The 26,696-nt window shown below is 43.9% G+C and overlaps 1 protein-coding gene across 1 annotated transcript; it reads right to left on the minus strand.

Moving 5' to 3' along the window:
* Positions 1-412: 412 nt before the first annotated feature.
* AMFR (autocrine motility factor receptor) lies at positions 413-26,342 on the minus strand. The gene is made up of 14 exons (XM_036390329.2): positions 26,011-26,342; positions 24,470-24,562; positions 22,664-22,828; positions 20,738-20,890; positions 17,530-17,570; positions 15,710-15,842; positions 15,082-15,215; positions 13,542-13,652; positions 10,501-10,691; positions 8,754-8,857; positions 6,740-6,874; positions 6,006-6,089; positions 3,365-3,549; positions 413-1,928 (listed from the first exon to the last, which is right to left on the minus strand). The coding sequence occupies exons 1-14, from the start codon at positions 26,230-26,232 to the stop codon at positions 1,784-1,786; spliced, it is 1,896 nt and encodes a 631-aa protein (XP_036246222.1). The 5' UTR covers positions 26,233-26,342; the 3' UTR covers positions 413-1,783.
* Between the last annotated feature and the right edge of the window lie 354 nt (positions 26,343-26,696).

Genomic DNA, 26,696 nt, shown 5'->3' on the forward strand with positions numbered 1-26,696 from the left:
CACCCCGCGTGTCCCCTGCCCAGCCCCGGGGAGGGAGAGCAGCAGCAGCAGCAGCAGCAGCTCCTGACCAACACGGCTTTTCCAAGGCTCCTGCTGTTTACAGCCACCAGAAGCGTATGCTGGCACTGGGAAAGTCGATCAGGCCTCTCCTCAGATGACCTCCCTTCCCAGGGAGGCAGAGCCAGCCAAGAGGCCAGCACTGGTCCTGTGCTCCTGTGCACAAACCAGCCTTTCACGGCTCAAGCGTGTCACTCTGCAGCGCTGCCGCAGGCAAAGGTGCCATCCAGCGGCTGGCCAGGGTCCACTCCTCAGGGAGCTGCCGGGAAACGTCAGGAGCGCAACAGAAGCCTGGAAAGAACAGCCCAAGTCTCTGAAACACCATAAAAAAACATGAGAAATCACACTACAGAAATTTACAATTTCCAACACTGATCAAGGTTTTATTTTTGTTTCGTTGGTTTTTTTTTTTAACAGTAAAAACAAAACAGCTGTGTTCAAAGCAAAACCAAAGATCTCAAAAAAATTTTTTGAGGTTTACTAATAGCATTGCAAGGTAAGGCTTCCCAAAGAGTTTTATTGAAATAAATTATTTTCACCTAAACATCGATGCAATTCCTCTCATTAAATTCACCTTCACCTAAAAACCAACAGTAAAAAAATTACCAACAATTCTAGATAATACTGAGCTCCTTCTAAAGGACAGGTGAAACTAGAACTCACTCTTCAGAAGTTTAAAAATTAAGTCACTGCCATGTAAAATTCAACTAGGTAAGCTAGCGGCGGCGGCGCCAAGGGGATCTCAAAAGTTCTTAAGAAAATCCAGGTTAGCAGGTTGGGCTGCAGCCAGCAAAGGTCCAGCTGCCCCCGTTCCTCCAGTCTTTCTGAATAAACTCAGGGTGAGGTTGTGGGGTAAAAAATGAAATAAAAAGCAAGATAATAGAGCGATCTCTGCACCTGTCCCATCCGTGTGGTGCTGGAGTCCAGGACAGGCAGGTTTTGACTCCCTCGGCTCATGGCAACACCGTAACCTCGCCTTAGGTCCCTCTTCTTCACTCCATCCCCCTCTGTCCCTCGCTTGTTCCTGGACATAAAGGCAAAGTGCAGCCCTGGGGATGAACAGAGCCAAACCTCTGCCAGTGCAGAAGAGCCCAGCAACAGTGAACTATTTTATGGGGGAATCAGCGCTTTGCTGCACAATTCATGAATTCAGGTTTTTCTGTGCTGTGTAGCCAGACAACTTCATCCAGTGTAAGAACCTCCCAGCGAGGCTCCCCCAGCCCTTCAAGCTGCCCTACGTAACACCTTGGCTGCTGAAGGAACAGGGACTGAGGAGCCTGCTGGTCTAACACAGGGCTTGCTGCAAGCCTCTAAGCTTCCTTCCCTCGGAGTAACTGGCCCTGGTCTCGAGCAGAACGTGCCCGTGCACTCCGTGACCTGCACCCACAGCTACCTCAGAACACACTTCCCCAGCCTCTGCTGTGCCGTCAGCCCCATAGCTCATGCCAGCTGCAGAAGTCATGCCCGTGGTTTAGAAATTGCCTTTTGTTGTGTAGAGGATCAACGTCACATAGAAAATATTACAAAAAAGGTTAATTTGTCAGCTGTCCAAACATTATTAGACCACATGCTTTATACAGCAGAGAGGCAGCCAGCTCACTCGGCAGCACAGCCAGCTGAACTCTGAAGAGACACTTTCTTGCTGGTATAGAAAGCGCAGGGTTTTTTGTATGTAATTTATTTATTCAACGTTGCTCACGAGGAGGAGGAGGAGGGGCAGCGAGCGCTAAGAGTTTTGCTGCATCTGAAGTCTCCGTTCGGCGGCGGCAGCGAGGGTCCTGCGGCGCAGGGTGGCGGCGTCGGCCGCCGCTCCCTCGGGCAAAGGCTTCTCTGTGCTCAGCTCCTCATCCGAGGTTTTGTTCAAGTAACGCCTGAGGGAGAAAAGAAAAGATGAGTGAGCAGAACCCACCTCGTTCTGGCTCTGAAAAAAGCACTGCTGCAGTCGGGAGGGCTGGAAGGCAAACCAGGAAGAAAATGCCTCAATAAAAGTGCACACAGGTTATGTGCTCCTAAAAAAGCCCACGTCACCTACAGCAGGCTCTGCAGAGTTGGCAGAAGCTCTTAGGTTTTGTGCAAGATCTTTGTGCCTGTGGGAAGGAGCCAGTTCTAAAGGTCAGGGCTGTCCTCAGCTCAGAGCCATTCACAGCAGGTGAGTTACTGACTCCCTCTGTTCCTGTTACTCCACTCCTCAGCCTCTGGCACTGCCTACCACAACAAGGCACTCCCTGATGGCAGCAGGTCAGCCAGTGACAGAAGGGGCACTAGGGGCTGCACACTGTAAGGCCAGAGGGCAAGGAAGTTGCTGCCACAGTTAAGGTCCCAGTGAATTTTTACACTTTGATGGCAAAAAAACAGTAGTTTGAAATTCAACAGCTCTTCAAATCAGTAAACCATAAAGTCAAAAATACTCTGTCTTCCTAAAAGACATTTTTTCAAACATCAAGGAAAACTTAAGTCTAAGAGCAAGTCTGTTTATAGGCTTATAAATGGTGCCACACCCCCAGGTATTTATAAGGCATTTCAGTGTGGAAAAGAGCAGCAGTAGCCTGACAACACCAAAGGACCCAGAACTCAGTGGGGTTGTTGTAGACCCTCTCAGGAGTGTCCCTGCAATACAAAGGAAGGGAAAACACTTGATAAAAACACTGCAGTTTTTTCTCCATCACTAAAGTGCTTTTCCTTTTCTGCTTAATCAGCAACTTGATGCTAATAAAGTCTACCAACGTAACTGGAATACCAGCAAAAAAGCTGAATTCTACCTGTAACAGCTATTACTGGTTGGGCTAAAAGGAACAGTTCAAGTTGGTCCCTCTCTATTCAGCAGTGCTGGCTGGCTGGTGCTGAGCTCCTTTGGTGAGATCTAGTAAGGGTCACCTGTCAGATCTGCACTGCTCTGGGCTCTAGCTGGAAAAAGTGGTGCCTGACAGGAATTTCAGCTGTAAGAGCACAGGCAGTGAGGGCTGACACCTGTGCCAGGAGCCAAACTAAAGACTGCTAAAGGACTCAGCCCAAGTAACCAGTTCTCAGTACATTCTTAGACTAAAGCCCACTGAAGCTGGAAAAATCAGCCTTTGGGTTCAAAGAGCTTTGATGAACTGCACAGGAAGCTGTGTGCATGTTGGGACACGTGATGCTATTTCTGAGTTGGGTTTAGCAGTACAGCATCCTGAGCCTGCTGGGGCAGATGTATTAATTCTCCTTACTGCTTTTCACATCAACCCAGGCCTCAGTGGTCCAAATCCATTTGAAATCCATTCTGTGGGACTGCACCTGAGTGGCCAGAGTGGAGTTTTAGGAAGGAACATACTTTCGAGCTTGTTGCAACAAGTCCTCCTTCCGCTGAACCAGCATTCGCTGCCTCTCATCGGCTGACTTGGAAAAGCGACTTCCCCTGGCCTCAAAATCTTCTGCTTCATTAGGTTCTGCTTCCATCTCGTTGAATTCCACCATTTCTTCCAGTCTAGAGTTCAGTTCAAGAGGCACTCTCTCAGTCTAAGAGAAAAGGAAATAAAGCATACATCTTTGCAAAATTTGGGCTTCTTGGCATCGAAACAAGAAGCTACAAAGAATTGTCGTTTTCTGAGGCACTGGAAGAAACCAGAGTCTCACCTGCTATACCCAATTCCTTCGGGTTCCTTTGAAAAACCCAGCCAAGAAACAGAACAAAGCTATTTCAAACCATGCTCAAAGATCCTGTATCCTATAACACTGTATCTTTTATGCCATGTTTGAAAGTAATGTCAAAGACAAACATTAATTACTCATAATTAATGCTCTCTGAAAATGGGGCATTTGAAAGTCAGATTCTGCAGCTGACTTGACAAATGATGCAACAGTAAAGAGTTGAAAAAGCAGAAATCCACATACTAAGGAAAGAATAACAAATGTATTTGCAAAGATAATTTGTGCTCAAGAAGGGAATTTATGAGGCTTCGGTTCACTGGGTTCTGCAGCACCCAAATCATCCTGGTTTAGACTGCTGGAGCAAGGCTGGCAACTGTCCCAAGCACAGTGTGCCAGGAGAGGAGCTGGTAGCCCCCACATGGCACCTCTCCCCCCTGACAGCCAGCTGATAACACTAACCCAGAAAGTGAGCTGCTGGAGGATGGTGTGGGTGCACAGCAGAGGGGAAACAGCACATCCTGATCACACCCTGCCACACACCATCAGATCAGCCCCCAATGCAGAGATGCAGAGCCACGGCCAGAGCCAGGAGTGGTGGCATCAAGAATCACCTCAGGGAAGCACTGAAGGCTGTAGCCATCATTTGGTATCCCAGAGGACAACTCAAGCCAGTGGGATGCTCCACAGCAGCTCCTACTGCCTGGTTTGGGGCCTTTGGCAGAGCAATGGCCGATTCCCTGAGACTGCTGCTCCAGCCCCAACAGCCCGGCCACGGCCATGGCAGCATCACAGTACAACACACAGGCTCAGGCAGCTGAGGTGCAAAACAGGTTGAGTCATGCCAAAGCCCTAGAGACAGGCCAGTAAGGCCATCTCCCCGACACAACGCCTTCAGAGAGCAAACACTGAGACAAATGTCACTTCCCATTAGGTAGGTGAGCCAAGCAGGAGTCCCAGAGCCCAAGTCAGCACAGTACAGACACTGCAACCTCAACACAAGTTTAGGTGTTCAGCCTCTCTTAGCAAAACCACCAGTGCTGCAATTTACCAAAGTGCACACAAATGCACTGGGATGACACAGGGGCAACCACTGGACTGCCTCAAAGCACTGCCACCTTCCTGAGGAGGGAGGGAGAGCCCCATGGAATGATCCCATGGATTGTGCTGGGGACCAAGATGACCTTGGCAGACCCAGTGGAACAGGTACAGAGCAACTCAATTGCTGCTCCCAATTCCCACAGAGGTGGGCAGGGAAAAGGGAAGCTCTTTTGGGGGAAGTAGTGAAGATGTTCAGACAAGATCACTCCTTTGTCCACCTGGGCCATTTGTATCAGAAGATGCAAGTTGGCTCACCTAAGGTTTGGGGTTTTTTCGTAAGGTTACAAAGATTCAAAACCCAAAAATGCTTGATCCAGACCAAGATTTTCATTCCTGCAGTTCTGTAGCTGCTTCCTCAGGCTCTTACCAAAGATCTGTACCATCATTACCACCTCTTCCTCAGCCTCAACTGCAGAATCAGACCAAATCAAAGGATCTTTTGTCTTGCAACCTGCTAACAAGGGAACTGCTACAGTTGCATTCCAGGTATTAACAGGTTGGCTCTTCAGGCCACTAAAGGCTGCAGAGAAAGTCACACCCCTCACAAATTTACTCAGCAAGTAGAAAGGGAGATTTATAAAACACAACCACTCAGGATGTCACTATTACAGTCAGGGAAAACAAAAGTGAAATGAGATCTTACTTTACTCACAGGGCAATTTTCTTTCCCTGCCACACTTTAGCTAGCACATGCTGCTTAGTAAAGGCCTTAGCAAAGAACAGCAAAACCCATTATTGTGCTTTGCATACAGAAGGGCTGTTATCTCTTGGTCCAGTTCATATCTCACTCCATTCCCACCAAAGCTCCCCGTGTCCTAAAGCGCTTCCTCCAGAACACAAAAGAATTCTTATACTCAAAAAGTAAATACTCCTCCTTTTAATGGAAGTGTTTGGAGATGTGTAGAATGGGAATGAGAAGAAAAAGGGGAAGAGCAAAGCTACCTGCTCTTCATATTCCACAGACAGGCATGGGCTGACCAGACATGAAAAGAGACATGATGATGTCTGTTCTTTGTACCATTTGAGAGCACTTTCCCTCAAGGAAGAAAAAGAAAAGCACACAGATAATCCTTTATAGGGCCACTATATTCATATCTGATTTATCTGCCTGACTGTGAAATGCAAGGAAGGCCTGCCACCAACCTGACCTGATTACAGAACCAAAGGCACCTACCAGTCCATGCAGCTTCTAATTGTGCTTTCTGCCCATTTTTATGCCAATTTACCTGTGTGACAGTTCCAGTATCCTCCTGATCAGTACTGTGCCTTTCCACAGGGTTGTTCACTGCAGGTCTAATGCTATCTGCACGCTGAAATGCAAACATTATGGGTTTAATACAGTGTGGGAAAGAGCAAAAAAACCTGAGCTCCTTAAACACATTCAAACTCTGCCCTCTGCAATGTCAGGCGTGGTGTTCAATTTAGAAACAGATAAGTTAGCAATAAACAGAATGCTCTTTGTTGAGAGAGAATTGTCTCTGCTTCCCCACACACAGACTCCAGATAACAGTACTATCTGATGTGCACAGAACCAGAATGCAATATTCTTATTAACAGAAACACTGTCCCCAGACTGCTTTACTGAAATCTGCTGGCACTAATTAAGAACAAGGCATCATTTTGCCAACTTTCTTCGCAAAAAATCTTCCTAAGTGGTACAATTCAATTATCTGTCAGCAGAGAAATCAACTGGAAATGTTCTAAAAGCTCTGCACAAGAGAGACTGGGAAGAGCTGCTTTAACTGAGCAAATATTTGTCTCTTGTCTAGCTAGGATATTTTCAATATATTTTGGTACATGACTGAATACACAGCATTTACAGAGATTTAAACAAAGGGAAAAACAAAATCCCACTGATTCACCAGTGCTTCAACTCATTTCATTCCCCTCACTCATTATTAGGAGGCTCAGTGCTGTGATAAGAAAGAAAGTAATTTTAGGTGCACAGTTTATGACTCACCTGTGTGGGGAAAGGCACCTGGATGCGCCCTTCCAGGATGTTGTCAGTGGTGATCTCCACAGAACGAGTTAGCTGCAGATCCTGCAGAACTAAATGATAAGGAACCTGAGGGAACATCTCCTGAATCTGATGGGCCTGGAGAAAGCAATACAGTCAGTATCAGCAGTAAATAGAAGTCAGTTGATAAGTATGTCAACAGAAGGAGATTAAAAATATTACCAGCTCAAAGATGCTGCTTATGATATGCAAACCCACAGAAAGAAAAGAGAAAGGAAACCCATGCTGAATGTGACTTACAGGGCAATATGCTGCCTCCACTGAAGTCAACACCCTGTAGCTCCTAGGGAGATACCACATGGCCCTGAACAGTGCCTGTAGATCCACAAAGGTTTCAAAAGCTTCCCAGCCCTCTTCTTATGACAGCCTTTTTAATAAAGGTCTATACAAAACTCACGGGTGACTGAAAGTTAGATCAACACTGGGAAGAAAAAAAACTATTTTGATTTTTGCCATATTGGTTCCAAAATGGTACCCATAAGGACAAGTGGAGTAAGTTTTAATAACCCACTCCCTCCAGCCACCCTCCCTACAAACCAGTTGAATAGGGTCTGAAAACTCAATTAAATTAAACTGTGTTGTCAGGGAACTGTTATGACTGAATTTCAAGTTAGTTAAATATTATCCAAATTAAATAAGTAAAGGTAAGAGGGAAGACAAATAATATGCTTCCAGAGTCCAACAACTAGATTTCATTTAATATTTAAATGTCCATTTGCAGTAATGCCCAAAGTCATGGGGGGGCAAAGGGGAATGAGAATGGCAATAAGAAAAGAAAGGTGGAAGGGGTTTTGAGAACAAAGCAAAAACTATGCACCAACTGACAGTGAGTTCCAACACAAGCAACTACTGCAAACATAACCCCCCACTGTATTAACCTATGACCAAACCAACTGATTTAGCATTTCAGCCTCTGGCTTTCCCCTCAAAATACTTCCCTAGGGTTTTTATTCACTAACACAAAGGAGAATGTCGTTTATTTTCTATTTAAAATGTATAACACTTTAATAATTTGCTAACCTTTAACCAGCTTTCCATTAAAGTAGACATTTTAATATAAGTTGCTACTCTACTTTTGATAATACACAATCCTAGCAAAATCATTACTCATCCTTAACAAAAGCCTATTTGTGTCACTGTGTCCAGTAAAAGAAAAATTAAACTGACCTCAGATTGAGAGTCCCTGCATATTTAACTAATAAATCATCTGCCAGCATCTTTTTGATCCCTCCCTGCCTCAAACACCCTAAAAATAGTGGCCTTGCCCTGCTGATGTTTAAACAGAAGTATAGGCTATGGGTGGGAAAGACCTAATATTCAGAAAATTCCATCACTTTCATGAGACACCTCACTGAACATTTATTACCATGGTATAGAACACAGTATCTTGATCAACTCAAAGGAAATAGCACTTCTCAAAAAAATGAAGTGTTTCATGAGGCCACATCCTTTTCTTTTTGTACTACATTAGACTTTTTATGGATGAATTCAACAAATATGGAATTTTATCCTCTACGCTTCTATCATCATCATGAAACCAGCAAAAGCTGAGGGTGCTAGAGAGCCCATCTCACACTGATAAGACACTGAAATTGCTATCTTGAAGCTTTGTGCTATTAAAGACTAAAAAACCAAATCAAAACCTATAGAATGGTTTGATCAGTTACTACTTGACCAACGGCTAAATTCTGTGGTTACAGACTCACACCCTTTGGTGCTGTAAGTTGTCACAGAAGTACTGAAAAAGAGCTGAAGAAGTTGCACTAAGCAAGCTGAGAAAAAGTCTGAACCCAAATATAGCCCTAATTTGACTGAAGTAAAGCTTCTCTCACTCAGAAAAACAGCTTTCATCTAGTGTCTAACCACTGTTTTGACTTCCTTCCCCTTTATGTTCTCCATTTCCATGTAACCCTTTCCCCTACACAACACAAACAGGAAGGCTGAGGTGCAGTCTCACCATAACATTGAGCTGGGAGTTGCTGGCTTGTGCAATTCCAAGGATGTTGGTTGTGTGCATCACTTCCACAGAAAAACTGGGCAGCCAGCTGGCAATTCGGGAGCCTGGGAGTAAGAAATCACCAAGAAAGTCAAGAAAGAGGATGAGAGTCTCAGCAGGCCAAGTACTTCTACATGTATTTAACATAAATCTTTATATTCCACAAGGTATGTGCAGGGAGTTCTGCAGTGCAATTTATCCCTAAGGTCTCCCAGACATGGAGATGGCTGGAGTGAATCAGTTCCTGCTCATACTCTCTTCAAAAACACTGTCATAGTGCTGTAACAATCTGGGGGCTGCAAAAGGATCAAGGAAGTAATACATCCTTGTTTTCTTTTTTAATGTTCCTATTCAAGTGAAAATTAAAATAATCCAGAGTCAAATCCAGCTCTGGAATATATGAATAAATCCAGCAATTTTACAAAAACAGGACAGCTTCTAAGAAATCTGAATCCAGGCCCAAAATGGGTCATCACCGAGAAATACTACTTCAAAGGGACACAGAGTAACTGAACAAAGGGACTGCTGCAATTGTGTGCTTCAGCTCAACAGAGTAGGGCACATGGGTGGCTCCCTCCTCCTTCTGTGCTGCCAATTAAATAAACTCAGGCTTTGCTCTATGCCACTTCTCCTTCTATCTCCATGGTAATACTGCAGGTCTCCAAGACACTGGAGAGCACTGGGGAGGACAAACATCAAAAATACTGTGTTATTCTAAATATAAATGTCTTTTGGAGACCTAAAGCACCCCACAAGTGGAAGCCATGCAGAAGCTATCAGCCAGTTTCCATGTACCTAGAAATTGTCTGACCCTTCTCTGCCCATGATTCTCCAATCTCCAAAGATTTCAAAACAAGCACAGATGAGGAACAGGTCACTGTGTAAGTTTGCAGTGAGCATTTCAACTGCCTCATGGGAGTTCCACAAGGGCAGAGCCCAAAGTTCAATATCTGCAGTACTGAAATCATCTGAGAAACACCAAGAGTGCCATCAAAATCTGGGAGACTGTCGAAAACAGCACTCACCAATACCAAAATTCTAAGAAAAATCTGGAAGACAAACAACATAAATTGCCTTTTTCAAAACAAGTTGTCTCCATACACAGAACTTCTTGTGGCCTGGAATCACATCTGCTTTGAGAGTACTTACAACACACTACTAAAAACCCCCAAATATTTTAAACTGTTGTGGCTACATGATTCCTTCTGAGACTAATCTTCTGCACCAAACCAAGCATTGCAAGTGTCTTGTAAACTGAGTGGCAAATGGACTTTTGACAACTACACATTAGCTAGGTGATAGAGGAAAGACTGACTTTTAGACTGCACCACAGAGGGCTTTTTTCCTCCTCTTTGACTGTTGTTGATTAACCATCACATGGTAGCAAAAAAAGACACAGGAATTTCCCATTCTGCTTGTCAACATGGCACACAATGAATAAATGGCAGTAACTGAAGCTGCTGACCACAACAAATCCAGAAAAGGGGAGCACTTGTACAAAATCTTTCAAGAAGTCTCCACAGCTCTGGGAAACCTCAGAGCTCTTGCAAAAGAGCCACTGGAAACACAGTGGTGTTGGACAAACACAGGCAGAGCATGGTTTGAGTTCCAGCTGAAGCATAGAGAGAGCTCCCTTCTAGAGAAGGCTGCTCCTGCTCCCCTGGTTCATGTGGGCACCAGCAGCAGGTGTCAGATGTGCTCAGCTCACCATCAAAGTGGAAGAAGTGATTGTGCTGGTTCAGGCGGGGTCTGCCTTCTGCTGCTGCCACAGGCACCAGGTTCTCATCCAGATTCTCCCTCTGGTGATCCTCCCTCACGTGGTGGCTGTCAGTGATATTCAGAGACATTCTGCAGGTAGGGCAAGATGTGTCTTGTTCCAGCCAGGACCTCAGGCACGAGCTGACAGGAAAACAGTAACACTGGGGTGAGCTTGCAGTGTTTTTCCAAAACACCACTGTCACCAGTACATCAGGCAGCTGCAGCATATTCTGTACACAACATCAACACATGGACTGCTCAGAGATACCCTTAATGAGCTTAATTCATCACATGGCCCTCCTGATGACTCTGGCATAGGTTTCCTATTACTTTCAGCTGAAAATACTCAAGTGTCTGCTTTTTTATAAATATGCATGCAGATTTATCACAAGCTTAAAACATTCTCCAAGCTTGCTGTCCTTCTAGCTCAGAACAAGCAAGTTTTGCCTGGAAGGGAAAAGAAATCAGCTCTTTTCTCTCACCATTCCCAAAAGAAAAAGGCAAAAACCAACTGGACACATAGTTAATGTATCCTGACACATTTTCATAGCAGTTCTGCCTGTGATGAGGCAATAGCACCTCCAGTGTTTTCAAACAGCTTTTCAAAATACCAATACCCAAACCACAAAAGTCAGTCCCACTCCAGCAACCTTCTACACACATATTTACTAATACTAACAATTCTGTGCCATTACAATCCTTCCTTAATTCTGAAATTTTCTGTCCTGCAGAAAGTGAGAAGTGTTTCAAATGCAGGCTGAAACACTCAAAGCAGTGCATGTTTTTTGATTCATGCTGATATACCCAGCTGCAGTATTTGTTCAAGTTAAACCTAGTTTTCAGTGTGGAAGAACTGAATTTCACAGGGCTGAACACTTCTCAATATTGTAACACATACTTCACATTTTGCAGGATGGTTTTTTTCCAAAAGTTCTCAAAACACTTTAGAAAGGTAAAGACATACAAAAAGATCAAATAAATCTGTTCCCAAAATTGTGTATTTGTAAACAAAATGAAGGCACAGATCACAGGTTTGGGTTGAGAAAGCAAGGGAAAAGCTCTAACTGCAGGACTATAGTGAAGTCAAGGATACAAGCATTCTGTTCAATTCCTGAAACTTTGCCAAAATGCTTTCCATCATCTTGCAATGGAGGGATACACAGTGATGGGTTTCCCAAAAACAACCAAAGCATCACAGCAAAAAACTGCCACCTTCCACCACCTTGGTCAGCAGCACAACCAGCATCCTGGCACTGGCAGTGCTGTCCAACATCACCTCCCTGACCACTGGAAACCCACCCTGCCCTCAACAACTCACACCTTGCAAAGGTGACTGGGGAAACACCCAGAGTTTCCCAAGCTGCCACCAGGCTGCTGCTCCTCCACAGCTCAAGAGCCAAGATGCTGGAATGGACACAACCCTGTGTGAGCTGCATCAGCACCAGAGCCCAAAAGCCAGCTGTGGTCACACCCTGGTCACCCACAGCACCTTGGGAGGAGGGCAAACAGCAGGTCAAGGCTGGCCACCTTTCAGAGCAACAACTCTTGAACTTGCCTGCTTCCTAGAAGGCAAAGGAGAGTTTCAACATGCCTAAAAGAGTCACACAACTACTCCCAATTAATTTCCTTAATATTTGGGCACAAGGCTGAGCTCAGCCACACAAATCTTCCCTGCCACCTTCTCTTCCACTCCACATAACTCATGTGGAAAAAAAATCCCACGTAATTGAGAATGGACACAGTGTTCAGCCTGTTGACAAAATCACCAGGCTTTTATGAGGAGAGAAACCACTCTCAGGTTGTAAATAGAGTTATTAGCTACATCTGATTTTATATGCAAGCCGTCCAGTGTAACATGTTCCCTCCCTAAAAGCACCAAGGAGTGTAACTCGATTCAGAACTGTAATTGCTTCAGAAGAAAAATACAAAAGGATCCTTTTAAATATAGAGAAAATGTCATTCTGAAGAGAAGACCCTGGGCTTCTCAAGTGCTCAGCAGGTGATTAAATATTCACATGATTCAGTAGCACTGGAAAAGGAGTTTCTGCTATGGAGGCACATTATCTCATTAGAGACTTCTTGGAACACAGATAAATATTTATGGCAAGGTTTGTCATAAATGACAACAAATTAGCACACAGATTACAACCTCTGGTTTGACAGTTACCAGAAAAGCAAAAAGCTATTTACAGAAAGTAACACCACAGGGACAATTTAACTGACCTGCATATTCATCACATGGCCCTCCAGAAACGCCTGTTTCTCATTTCATATTTAAGCACAGGCATGGAAGTGCAAGCACTGCTACAAAAGATCGAAGGAAAGTCACATCCAGCTCAGCACACTATGTCCATAAGCATATGCTACTATTCACTACTGAATGAGTGTAAGAAGGAGTGTATAGAGAGGTTCTTTGGCCAAAAGTCTCCCAGTTCTAACTACCAGCTCCTTAGGGACCGTATCTGCTGATTTGGTTAACCTCTTTTACAGCCCTGATGGACTCACTGCCCCTTGAAACCACAGATTCAGACCTGGCCTCCACAGCTGTCCTGGGGGATTCACCACCATGTGAGGATGCACTATATAAAAATACTCCCTGATTTCTCCTTAAAGGTGATACCTGGAAAGTATTTAAGGATTCAGCTCTAATTTTTCTTCTTCACCTGAAAATGAACACAACCTGCACACAACAAATCTACTGACCTGTGTTTGAGAAAGTCAACACTGGTTACCCACTAACTGACAAGGTTAGTTAGCTGACACACTTAGTTTGGGGGAAAACAAGTGCACCAGGTGGAACAACCCAAACATGAAAATGGCTGGAGTGAAAAAGACCTGTACTTTGTTGTCAGAAGCAGACCAAGAAAACCCAGGCAGCAAGCACCCATCAGCTCTGCTGTTAGTTACTTGTCATCCCACTGTGAATTTCAGCCATGCCCATCTCTCCCTTCCCTTCTCAGCTGGGTGCACCTCTCCAGCCTGCACACCTACTTGTGGAAGAGGTGGCCACAAGGGAGTTTCCGTGCAGACTGCATGGAGTCCCAGCAAATGGCACAGTCATCATTGTTCACTGCCAGCTCCTCTGGTGTTGCAACTGCAAACCTGCAAAGAAGAAACAGGAAAAGACAAAAGGAATGACTACACAAGCTCAGCATAGCCTCCTCTCTAGAGAATCCAGCAGTGAGAAAACCGTACCCCCCATGTTAACTTTTCATTAAGAGACCTATGCCAACAGATTTGTTATTTTTGATTTGTTATTTTTCAGGCTGCACTGCAAAGGAATACACACATACACATGCCTATGATGCCTTTTGCAGGCACTCTTTTGCACATCTCCTCATACATCCTAAGTGCATAAAGCTTTGACTTAGTACCTTCCAAGAGCCAATTATATGATCATTTTGTTGAGATCCTTAAATTATAATCTGTATAGATTTGGTTTATGTCATTTTTCTAAATGAATTTTAATAGCTTCACCCATTAAGCTGTCTGCTTGGGATCATAAGCATTTATGGTGACTAATTTTGGCCTCAAATTTTGCCATTCCCATTTGTCTTGACTTTTCTCCCTGTTTTTTTAAGCTACAGTGCCATGTAAGCAGTTACTATACAGTATCCAAACACAAACAATATAGAAATGAGTGGTGTAACAGCATTTCACAGCACTGCTGGTGTGGAATATATCTGAAGAACAAGCAAGTTATTCAGATAAGAAGTCTGTTACACATGCAACTCAAACACCTTTGTGAACAGCTCAAAGGGGTTCAGTGGCTGCATCTTACTGGAAAGAAACAATGCATTGTGGATGAACTTTATTATGCAGCTCTTAATGTAATATCACAGCCATTAAACAACTTCTCAAAAAAAAAAGCCCCAGGAATTTCTAGACAAGCCAGCATTCTCCACCTGGACTACAGCAGCAGGATTTAGCAGGCATCCCAACTTCTCCATATGACCTCACTAAAAGGGAATGGACTAAAGTACTGCCAAAGTACTCCTAGCTCCACTTTAGGTAAAGTCTTAAAGTTGGCTTCAGGTTTAGTAAATACACTGGTAAAGCTAGGCAGGGTTTAATTAATATTTTGATTTCAGTCAGTAAGTGAATGGCATGGCCTAATGAAATTAAGAGCATTGATTTCTATCACAGCCAAAGCCAGTATTTGACAGCTAAAACAGGCAGAGCTCTTCAAAGCTTCTGTCACCCAACAAAGGTAGTATGCAAAAAAATACAGAAGAAATACTGGTCAGAGGAGTTCATTCTTTTGCCACTTTATACATTACCAGTAATGCTGCCATTATACAAGTCAATCCTACCTATCTGTCAAACCCAGAAAGAGTCTCCCCACTAACAAATAAAATGGGTAAAAACACACTCCAAGTGTAGAGACTTAAGGTCAGGTTTGGAACATTGCATCTGTCCAGCTTACACCATGCCACTGTGTATCAAAGGAACATAAAAGAATCCCAAGTTCTTTCTCGGGATCCTCTCTACCAGATCTACATCAAGACTGCAGAGCAAGTGAGGGGCTGACCTGGCCTCCATGTTTCCAACCACACGCAGGTAGTTCTTGTGCCGCCGAATTCGCCGCTGCACCTCGTGGAACAGGTAGCGCAGCTGCATGAAAATCACCAGGCTGGCCATGGATAACCAGATATTGCCAAACAGCTTGGGAAAACCACAGAGCAGTCATTACAAACAAGCACCATGAGAAACAAGAAGCTGCATCAGGTCTTAAGAGACAAAGAAATCAAGAAACCAGCCCTGAAGAATTTCTCTTTTGTTGGGTCCATTCAGACCAACCACCCATGTTCAAAGGTACTACCACTCATTACCTCTTCACAAAGAAATTTGGTAGCACAGCATTTATAATGAGAATAAGCTGAATTCAGTCCTGTCCAGCTTAGCATCTCCTGCTGCCAATGAAATAATTCAGTCTGGTATTACTCAATAAAAAAAGCTAATTAAACACCTACTAAACAGATAATTACACACAGTAGTTAATACTCCTTAACAAAGTTATTTGTGATGACTTCAACTACACAGGAGGAAGTAACTTCTCTGTAATATCTGGTTTCCAAAATAAGCAAAAATGTGTATACCCAATGCCCTTTATTTTAAGGCCAGTCTATTTGTTCAGCATTATGTCCAGTATTTCATACCAGCATATGAATATGATGCATCAAATCCAGGGAAAGCAGGGTTAGCTCCATGACAAAATCAGTGTAGTAGACGTAAGTGCCCTTGCCCTCCCATGTTCCTTCATGGTTGAGATCCCAGAGATGAACTACATATCTGCAAGAGTGAGGAAATTAAAATTATTCCTTTTTGTTGTTGTTAAATAGCATCTCTATAATTCAAACTATTTTGTCCATTTTTCAAAAACTTCTAGATATGGATTCTTCACCTTTCCAAGGCCCTGTACCCACAGACTGTGCTCACTCAAGGGGGACTTCTTGTAATGTTACTGGTTTCAAACAGCAACATTTTAAAAAAGCAAAAACAGTCGATGCTTAGCCCACACTGGCACTACAGACACTGCCAGCTGATAGAAAAGATTTTAGCAGCATTTGCTAAAAACTGCTTCAGGTAATGGAAGTCAACCTTAGGACTATAGCAACTACAGAAGCACATTTTTCAGCACGTGAGGTGTTTCTTGGGTGAGTCACCAGAGCTCAGTGTCAGACCTGAAATGCTGACAGTGACCTGCACAAAGAGGCTCCTGCATTACACACCATGTCCCACATATGCACACAGAGGTGTGGTACAGATACACATGCATGGGACTTTTTCAAAGCAAACCTTCAAGAGACCAGGGCCTTAAAACAAACCCTGTAGAATGACATTAAGTAGCATCTATCAAACCTCATCCAGCAGCACCCATCCACTTTAATGCATGCCTCAAGCCATACCACCCACTAAGGCTATCCATGCATTTCAACCCCTATCTGTAAAAAGCACTCCTAAAATGCATTTCCATCTTTAAAAATCATTCTTAAAATGCTTCAACACGTATTTAATCCTCTGTACTATCCAACATATCTGCCAACTGTTTACTAGCTGGCTTTAAAAGAAATGTTCCTGTCCTGTAACTACTTAAACACCAGTACAACCTTTTATTCAAATAAAGGCTTCAGGATAAGACACACACATCACTCACATAAAACAAACAAAAAAGTCAATTGCAGAACTTGTGCTTAAAAAACAGCACAGGCTAAAGCTAACCACCTTTTTCATCTCATAGAATCCTGCAACAGTTTGGGTTTGAAGGGATCTTGAAGATCATCTCTTTCCAAACCCTTTGGCTGCCTCATGCAATCAGGCCATGACCACTTCCAGGATGGGGCATCCACATCTTCTCTGGGCAACCACTCACTGTGCCAGTGACTCACCAATCCCACAGGGAAGATTCTTTTTCCTAGCATCTAATCTAACCTTGTCCTCTGTCACATTTGAAGTCATTCCCTCATGCCATGCCCTTGTCCAAAGTCCCTCTCCAGCTCTCTTGGTGCCCCTTTAGGTACTGGATGGGGCTCTAAGGTTTCACCAGAGCTTTTCTTCTCCAGGATGAGCAACCCCAGCTCTCTCAGCCTGTCTCCATGGCAGGTGCTCCATTCCTCTGAAAATCTCTAAGGACTCTTCTAGACCCACTCCAGCAGGTCCACATCCTTGTCATGTTGGGAGCCCGAGGTGGACGCAGCACTCCAGGGGGAGTCCCAGCAGAACAGAGCAGAGGGGCAGAATCCCCTCCCTGACTGCTGCCCACACTGTGGGGATGCAGACCAGGATGTGGTTGACATTACTGGGCCGTGTCAAGCTTCTCATCTACCAACACCCCCAGGTCTCTCCTTAGGGCTGCTCTCAATCTCCAAACATGCATTTGCAATTCAATGAGGTAATTACCTACACCTCTTACATAAACATGCTATATGCACTACCATCCTGAACACACAGCCTGTAAAACAGAACTTACAGAACTTACCGTAAAATCACATGAGCAGTTCTGACTGTCACCAGCAGAGACTGCAAAAGAGGAAGAAAAACCCAAACATATTAACAACATTCTGGCAGGGACAGTGGTGCAGATGCAGGAGCTCAAGGGCTAAAACACAAAATTCATTTATTGCACCTTAACAACTCCCGTGAACCAATGGTCACTATGGGTGACTGTGTGCACAACATACCTGAGACAACCTTGAAGCTTATAACTAAATATGAAATAAATTGTTCCAAAGACACCATGCTTTTAAAGCAGCCACTAGTGTTGCTGTTGTTAAGTGACATTTTTTCCCAACTACAAAGGAGGTATTGCCTTTTTCAATTATTATCACTCAGCAAGTGTTGAGACCACAATCCCACCAACTACCTCTCTTTATCCCACTTCTTAAAAAAATAACTGGAAGAACTGAATAATAACAGAAATTTGAGGAAGATAATTTCAAATCTTCCCCCCCGCTTTGCTGAGATGTAAATGCTGCTAAAATAACTTCTCTCTTTAATCATACTTATGTTTCTAGGCTAAGTACACAGAAAAAAACCTGAGTCTATCAGAAGGTGTAAGATCAGAAGTGTAAAGACAAGTCACCAAAAAGGTAAACTACATTTCCCTGGGCTCTCATCATCTAAGAGAAGATGGCCCCATCACCTCTCTGTAATCCATCAAGCCCACAGTGCTCCATCTCTTATTCTATCCTCACAGTGAAAAACACCAGACATGCTTCCCCCAGAGACTGCCCACACCACCCTGTAGGTAGCAGGGGCCAAGTGACACCGAGATGCAGGGGATTTACAATGAGCAACTGAAACCACTTCTGTGAAACTGGTCTGGTGGCATGCCTTCTGCATAAGTACTGTGAACAGGACAGAAGAACTATCAAAACCACTAACTTCCCAAAGTAGCAATAAGCCAGTTAGTTTGAATAATTTTTTCCGTCTGTAAAAAAGCATTCCTAAAGTGCTTCTATGCCTATTTAACCCTTTGCAATACCCAACATATCTGCCAACTGTTTACTAGCTGGCTTTAAAAAAACCATGCAAAGATATACAGACTGGACACTGCTCGCTATACTGTAATTCTTGAACACCATAAATTAAGGCAAAAAAGATTAATGTTTACTCAAAAATACAGGCAAGTCCCTACTCAGCGCTCTCTGGGCATTTGCACATTTCACATCCACCCTCTGCAGCAAAAAAAAAATGCTGACAAGCAACAGAGAACAAGGGGAAGTTACCTAAAACACAAGAAAAACACCTATATTGCTTTATTGAAAACCCTGAGCTAAATCAATGTTTGCAGAAGAGAGATTAATAGCTTAATGTAACTTAATGTAATTCATTCACACTAATGGAATACACTTGGCAGGGTCCCTCTCGAGGAGCATCACACAAGCCACCACCAGAAAAATATTTCAGTCTCAAAGATTTATTGTTTTTTGCTAAGAGCTTGAAGTCTGCTATGAGGTGTCACTGCCAGTACTTGTACGGAAAGAAACCTAAATATTTTATTTCACTCACATAAGTTCTGGGTATTAAAATCAAGGAAATTACTCATGATTCCCCAATCCATACAGGGAATATTTAAAATGTTCAAAAATGGCAAGATATTATACAATCTCCTATGAGAAAAGATTAAACAGACTAGAATTCTTTTGCTTAGAAGGAAAGGCAGGAAAGAACAGGCAAAAGGATGATAAAATTACAAATTCTATGAAAAAGATTAAACGTTATTCCCTGCCTATGGCAGGGGGGTTGGAACTAGATGATCTTTAAGATCCCTTCCAACTGAAATCATTCTGTGATTATCAAACACAAGATTCAGAACAACTCAAAGAGGACATCTTTCATCTACAGAAAGACAAGTGAATGTGGAATTTGTTGCCTTTGGATATTACAGAGGCTGACATACAAACAAGTTCAATGAATGATCATACAGCTTTCCAGAGTACCTCTGGGACTATCAAACACAATGGGTTTGTACAGCCCTCAGCTCAGGAATGTTCTCAAACACCAGTGGCTGCAGTCACAGCTAGGAGACCTTACTTCTGCATTCCTCACACTTCCACTGACTGAGCCATTCCTTCATTAATCAGCACACAGAAAAGCTCCACTGAAATGAACAACTGGGCCCCCCTCTTGCAACCCCAAACACCCACACTACCACACAGCACAGCTCTGAGGAGGCAACACAGGCACCACAGCGCACCCTGATTAACCTACCCTGAGCTGGTGCAATGCTGATAATCCTTCTGCCAAACCAAGATAAGAGACATGACACCAAAGAGACCCCACCTTTCAGAGACACTGTTAAATCTTCCAATACCCTTCCACTGTTTCATTACAAATCTGGTCTTGCACATTCTCATATTCATGGAAAAATAAAGAGACATATTGATAACTGAACTCTGGTGTGACAAGCATCATATTCTCCTATTATCAGCTGTTTTCCTTCCTGCTCCCTAGCTCCAAGTATGAATTCACGATAGAAGAAGAAAAATAAATTGTACATGTTATTTGTTATCTGAACTAACAATGTGCTAACACAACATACTTGGATTGGATTCCTCTCCTTTGTTAAAGATTATCACTTCCTCAGGCAGAGTGCAACAACCCACCACAACATCAAAAACATACTGGTGCTCACTCCACAAACATACTGGTGTTTAGTGCACGGTGTTCAGGAGTGCACAAAAATGCTTTGCTCATCTCAGCTGAGACACAACTCGTTACACAAACATAAGCAAAAGCCATGAGTATGCCTTAAGGAAAGGATGTCTCACTCCTTTTGGGTAGAAATGAAATAGAAAATACAACTTCAGAGAAAGAGGCTGAAGTGCACATTAACTTTCATACACACTCTCTCCATCTCTCAGGTGCTGTTTCATCAACCCTTCTTGCAAGGCTCATGAAGCACAATCATTACTTTTTTCATAAGCTGTCATTTGATTTCAGGATCACCTTACAGGTCAACCCTCTCATTCTCTTCCTCAGACTAAGATTTTTTTCAGGGTTAAAGGCTAAAGAGAGAAAGCATGCCAACCTGGCAACTTCTGGAAAACAGGGGAGGATTTGTTTGTGTCTTCAAAGTTTCTTTCTTATGGGAATTAAAAGCAAGTCCATCCTATACTAGGATACCCCCAAGTGAGGGGTCAAAGGCAAAGCAGAACCCACAACACACGTGAAGGAAGTCTCACCTCTGCTGCCATGAAAGCCAATGTGTGCATGCCATGGGTGTAGCCAACAACTCCACAGACAACTGCTAATCCACAGCAGGACAGGAGCATGGCTATGAGCAGGGCCAGCACTCTGACGTGGCTGCTCATGGGTGTGGTAGGAGAAAAGGAAAGCTGCAACACAAATACATATATATGTGACAGTTTAAGTAAGTACTTCATCCACCCTGCCTTCCATTGTCACCTCACCAAACAAGACTTCATTCAGGAAAATCTTTTGCTTTCTAGCATAAAACCAATTTCACAATACAATGTCGTAATAAATCATGAAGAATAAAGCTAAACCCACACACTATCCCAAGGCCTCATTCATGTTACTGTCATTTACAGTCACATTTTAACAATCAGTTATTATTTTTTATTTACAATTACCATGATTATTTGAGCTGTTTAAATCACCTGTGCAAGAAAACCAGAGACACAGTAGCCTCTGCACCAAATCCACAGCATCTGCTTAGGATTTATATGCACTTTACAAAGACACCTAACCTAACACACAGTCTTCAAGTAACGTTTTGCCAATTTTTCACCAAGCAGCTGATCTGAATTTGTCCAGCTTGGTCTTCCATCCCATAGTTCTTCCACTGTCATTTACTTCTGGAAGAAAGAAATGTCTACCCAAAAAACCATTTAAGCTGCAGCTAGAGACCGCTGAACAGACTCTGCTGAAAACCAGTTGTCTCATTCAATAGCATGCAAAGTGTGCTGAATCTCTAAACTACTTTAACAGAGGGCTACACCTGGTCTGTCTAAATCAAAGGCAACCCAAGTGGATGTTGGTCCATCATCTTTCTTCCAGGGCAGGATGAGAAAGAACAGGACAAGGAAAGAAGGAGTTGCCCAAAGCTTCACTCTGGTCTGATTTACAAAGTCGATTCCCATGTTTTGTTTTTAAATGGGTTCTTTTTTAATTCTTTGCATCTGGTTCAGCTCCACATGCCCCATCTTCACAAGGCAAATCATATAAGTATCATTTGTCCAAGCAAAAAACAAGTATGCATGCTTTGAATGCAAAAATAATATAATAAGGATTTCTTCCCAAGTGAGCCATATTCTTTCACAGCTTTCTGAACAACACTAAAAATACCAGATGACTGCCTTGCTCACTGCTGTCTTAATTTTCCTAAGCCTAGCCAATGTAGTTTCAAGTTTAAGTGCTTAGCTACCCATGAATTAACAGGCCTTACTGGACATTATTAAAAAAACACCTGCAAAGCCCAGACCTACCAAAAAAAGATTCATGGATTCAATTCAGGTAAAACTTCTGTGCCAGGAGAGAGGAGCCTGGGAAAATGCAGGCCCATTATAGTTTAAAGGCCAAGATTTACTGTTTAAATTACAGTTTCTTCTTTCTTGCTTAGCCTTCATTTTCTGCATTTTTACCTAATTTATTCCTCGTATTAACAGAAAGTGGGATGTAGCTTAGAGAGAAAATTGCACAGTATATTGTAAAGACACTGGCAGTCAAAATTCAGTATATCTAAGTGAGTGTGAAACCTGAGCACAGAATCTGCAGAAACAGGCTCCACAGGCCAACCCTAAAGGGCACCAATCTAAGGGATGCTCTGTTGTTAAGATGCCTTTACTAAGGAGAGCTATGAAGCCATCTCATCCAGTTATGTAACAGTAATTACAGGGCACATATAAGGAGCAATTTATTACAGAAAATAAGTATCTTCAGCTCCATTTGTCTCATGGGAAAACTGAAGGAGTAAGATTGACATTGTACTTTAAAGCAAGTATTTGAAGCTAATGGGACGTGCACGTGTTCAGTACCGCAGGGTGTGGAAAAGGTCTAAATGATCTGTTTGTACCTTATCTGAGCCAGTGCCTGAGCCAGAAACAGAATCTGCATGCCCCAAAAGACAGCCCTTAATCAAAACTTACATATTCAAAGCGATCCTTGCAGAGCTGAACCATCAGATGGAGAAACACAAGTCCAGAGAACCAGAGGCACCACATCACTACTTCTTCCACTGTCTGAACATTCAGCACACCAAAAATGAAGATAAACTTGTAGAAAATGAAATTCCAGAATTTATCCTTGAGATGCTGTAATGGAAGAGACTCAAGTAAGAAACATATTAAAAATACCAGCAGACCTTACTGTCTATCTAGTTTCTTGCACCATGGCAGCATAACTGTGCTACACAGCACACAATGCAGTTTCCTGCTATATTCCTAAAACAGTGCTCAGCACAAAGCAAGTCTGATTTCAGTCTGATTCTTCATGCCCAAGCAACTCAGCTACCAGGCTGCAAACACACAGTCCTCTCTGCTGGAAGAGCTAGTAACAGTTAGTTATTCAAGATGCCCAAACTGCCTAGCACCTTGCTTCCAAAAATCTGCCCAAAAGTACAGATGATTAAGAAAAGATGATGAAGTCTATGCTTAAGAATCACAATGCCTAGAGTGGAGAGTGAAATAGATGAGCAATGAAAATAAAACCATTCCCACACACAAAAAGTAGGGAAGAAATAATATGATGTTCTCAAGCAGCAGACAGCAAGCCAGCTTGGAGGGGATTAAAAAATTTATGAAACAAAATGTTTTGTTAAAGTACACAATGAAATCACCAGGAGTTTAGTTAAGACAGGCCCTGAATTCCTTAATGATGCTGCTGTTTTGGGCTCGCCAGTATTAATAAGCAGCTTTCCTTTACATGACAAACTCCCTCTGTCCAAGCACAAGTGGATCCACACTGCTATTGCTTTTCACTTCAGTCTTTAAGGGGGCAGAGAACATCCTGGAAACCATCACCAGTTAAAATTCCACATCCTTATAGTCAACATGGACTGGAGAGAAAATCTGGCCCACTGCAGTTTGATAGTGTCTTGGTTTTAATACACTTAGAGCCTCTACAAGGTAAGAATTACAAACACAATAGGCTTTGAGAGCTCCACAGTTATTAATGAGGCTTTGTGTGCCTCAGTTCTGCATGTCAAAAATCATCATGGCATGATTCCTCCTAAAGAATGCTTTTTACAGACTTTTTTTAATATGTGAACACACTCCAAACCACTGCTCCTGCATTTACACAAGCAACTTATGCATTTGCCTTACTTTAAAAAAAAAATATATAGAGATACTATTCAAGGTCCTGCTGCTGCCTTCATCTTCTGCAGGATCCTGTTTTTAAAAACTCTGGGCTTTCACAGCTCCTTTGCTGAATTTTTACAACCATTCTCACATAGACAAGAGCAGGACTAAACAGCCTCAGTTTTCTGTCCTGCTACTTCCCTTCTCTGGGATTTTCTTGCCTACTCCCTCTTAAACCAGCAATGATAAACCATTCACTCAGTGTAGGAAAATGGAAAGCACTTCTCCAGCAGTCAAGGTAAAAAAGAAGAGGGAACTCAAAGCTGACAACTACAAAAAGCAATGGAGAAATGCTGCCAGGTGCAGGCAGGATAGAGAAGAAACACGTTACAAGTGTTTTGAAGTGAGGTATGCTTGTAAGAAATCTAACAGAGTTCATTAAAGACACAGGATTTTCAAGTTGACTGTAGGCTTATAAAGTACAATAAGAAAAATTCCCTTCAAAATAAACCAGAAGCTTGTGGCTGTGGATACAATAGCTAACCAAATGGTAAGACATATATTGTAAAAGTTTTTTCTTGTGCAGTTTCAGCAATTCCATACAGAAAATCACACCGTTTGCATATTTTACAGTTTCCTTGTCTGCTGTCTCACCTGCCTCTCACTGACACGAAGAGGACCAAACACCATATACTGGATTAGCTTAGCAACCAGCATCAGAAAACAGCAGGCAGTGTTCACTAGTACCTGGAAAGAAATAAAGCAGTCAGTGACAAATACTTTTGCCCTATTTAGAAGAAGGGAGAGAAGGGGAACCTAACAAAACCTGCCATTGTTCACAGAACAGTATTAGTTGCCTTTTCTTTTGATGAAATTTAAGCCTGGCCTCTTTCAAGACACATGAAGTAGCTGATAAGTCTTAGCTTTTTTTTTTTTTTTCTAGAAATACTAACACAGTTTGATACAGCAGTAAAGCCAACAAACTGCTCTACCTCTTCACAATAAATTATTTCATACAGATTAACAAATTTCACAAAAGAACATAAGGACAAAACTTAGAGATCACCAAGATGGTAATTTTGTTTAACATATGGCAGATAAGAAAAATCCAGTTTGAATCTGTTGTTACAGTAAGAGGATTCAGAGGTTGCCTCAAAACGTGCTGAACAGCACACACAGCTTCAGTAAAAACACTTCTTGAGGTTTCTTGGAAAACTTCTTAACAGCAAAGTAGCAAGAAGCAGAAGACATGGGACTGGGAAAACTGACATCTCACATTTGGCAAAGGCACTTGTAATTAACTTTTGACCTTAGCAGGACACTAAAAAGGTAGATGATGAAGAAGCTTTGACCTGTCATTTTCAATGGATGTAACTTCTCCAGGATTCTTAAGGCTGTGAGACCGTGTTTTAATAGGATGAATATGTCCGGTATATTAAAAAACAGCACCTCAGTCAAGCAAGTAAGTTGTGAAGCAGATGTCCAACTACTGCCACCTTTGAGTGACAGACAGATGAAAAGTTCAACAACAACAGCTCAGCAAGGTATCCAATATCCCCTTGTTGAGCCTTTATTTCAACTACAAATCAGTGAGCCAAAATTCATAAACCATTATGAAGTTTGGGTTTTAAAAGGTACAGAAAATTATTTTCTTTTTTTTTTTTCTTAAATGGTGATAGTGTTTCCTCTTACCTACAAGACTTTCAGTGCTATTTAAAAAAAAATAAAATAAATAAAGGCAGCAAGGCTTGGGCTCGAATACCGGACAGCCCCTTACACAGATTTTTGGCAGAGCAGGTCGGGCAGTGCTTGGCGAAGCTTAAGCCCAGCAAGCGCCTGGGTCCGCGACAAACGCTCCCAACAGCCTCTCCCAAAGCCCCGGGCAGGACGAGCGGGGGGCGCTCGGGAAGAGAAGCACGAGCCGCGGGCTGAACTCCGGGAGCTCGGCTCTAACGCTGCCCCACCGCCCCGGCCAGGCACGAAGGGAAGCGGCGGCGGAGGCGGCCCAGGGCGGGCAGGGGAAACCCAGCCGAGCCCCCTCTTCGTTCCGCGAGCAGTTTTCAAACAACAATAACGAAACACTCCCCGGAGCCGCCCACCGCCCCCCGGCCGCGGGGAGGTGCCGGCAGAGGCCGATCCCGCTGCCAGCCCCGCAGGCCGCGGGCCCGCAGGCCCCGCCGCCGCCCCGGGCTCACCCAGACGCAGAGGCTGTCCGAGAGCAGGTAGTAGGCGACGTCCAGGGCCCGCGGGCCGGCGCAGCGCTGAGGCTCGGCCGGCTCGGTGCCCGCCGCCCCGCAGGGCGCTTGGCTGAGAGCGCGGTAGGCGCTGAGGCCGGCGCCCAGCAGCGCCAGGGCGCTGAGCGCCGTGTAGGTGCGGAGGCTGGGCCAGGGGAAGCGCTCCAGGAACAGCAGCGGCATCGCGGAGCCCTCGCCACCGCCCGGCCCCGGCTCGGCGCGCTCCCCCGGCTTAACGCCCGCCCCGCCGCCCCTCCCCGGGGCCGGGCGAGCCGCCCCCGCTGGAGAAAGGAAAGAGACCGGGCCCGAACCCCCCGCCCCGGCTCCGGGCGCCGCGTCCGCCCGTCACCCCGCGCGCTGAGTCACGGCCGGGGCGGCGCTTCCACCGGCCCGGCCCTGCCCCGCACCCCCCCGCGCCCGGGACAGCGGCCGCACCGCCGGAGCCGCGCGTGGGCAATTAGAGGGGCCTCCGGGAGCCCCCCAAGCTACAGGCAAGGAGGCAGAGGAGAGCGCCTAGAGACTGCAGGAGCAGCGCCCTTCCACAGGCAGCCTGGAACAAGAATTAGTCTCAAACTACTGTGGAGTTAGGTGAGAGGTGCTCTTAAGTGCCAGGGCTCAAAAGCTGCACTCTGCTCCTTGTTCTTGCA

Source organism: Molothrus ater, chromosome 12 (genome assembly GCF_012460135.2).
Source record: "Molothrus ater isolate BHLD 08-10-18 breed brown headed cowbird chromosome 12, BPBGC_Mater_1.1, whole genome shotgun sequence".
NCBI lineage: Eukaryota > Metazoa > Chordata > Aves > Passeriformes > Icteridae > Molothrus > Molothrus ater.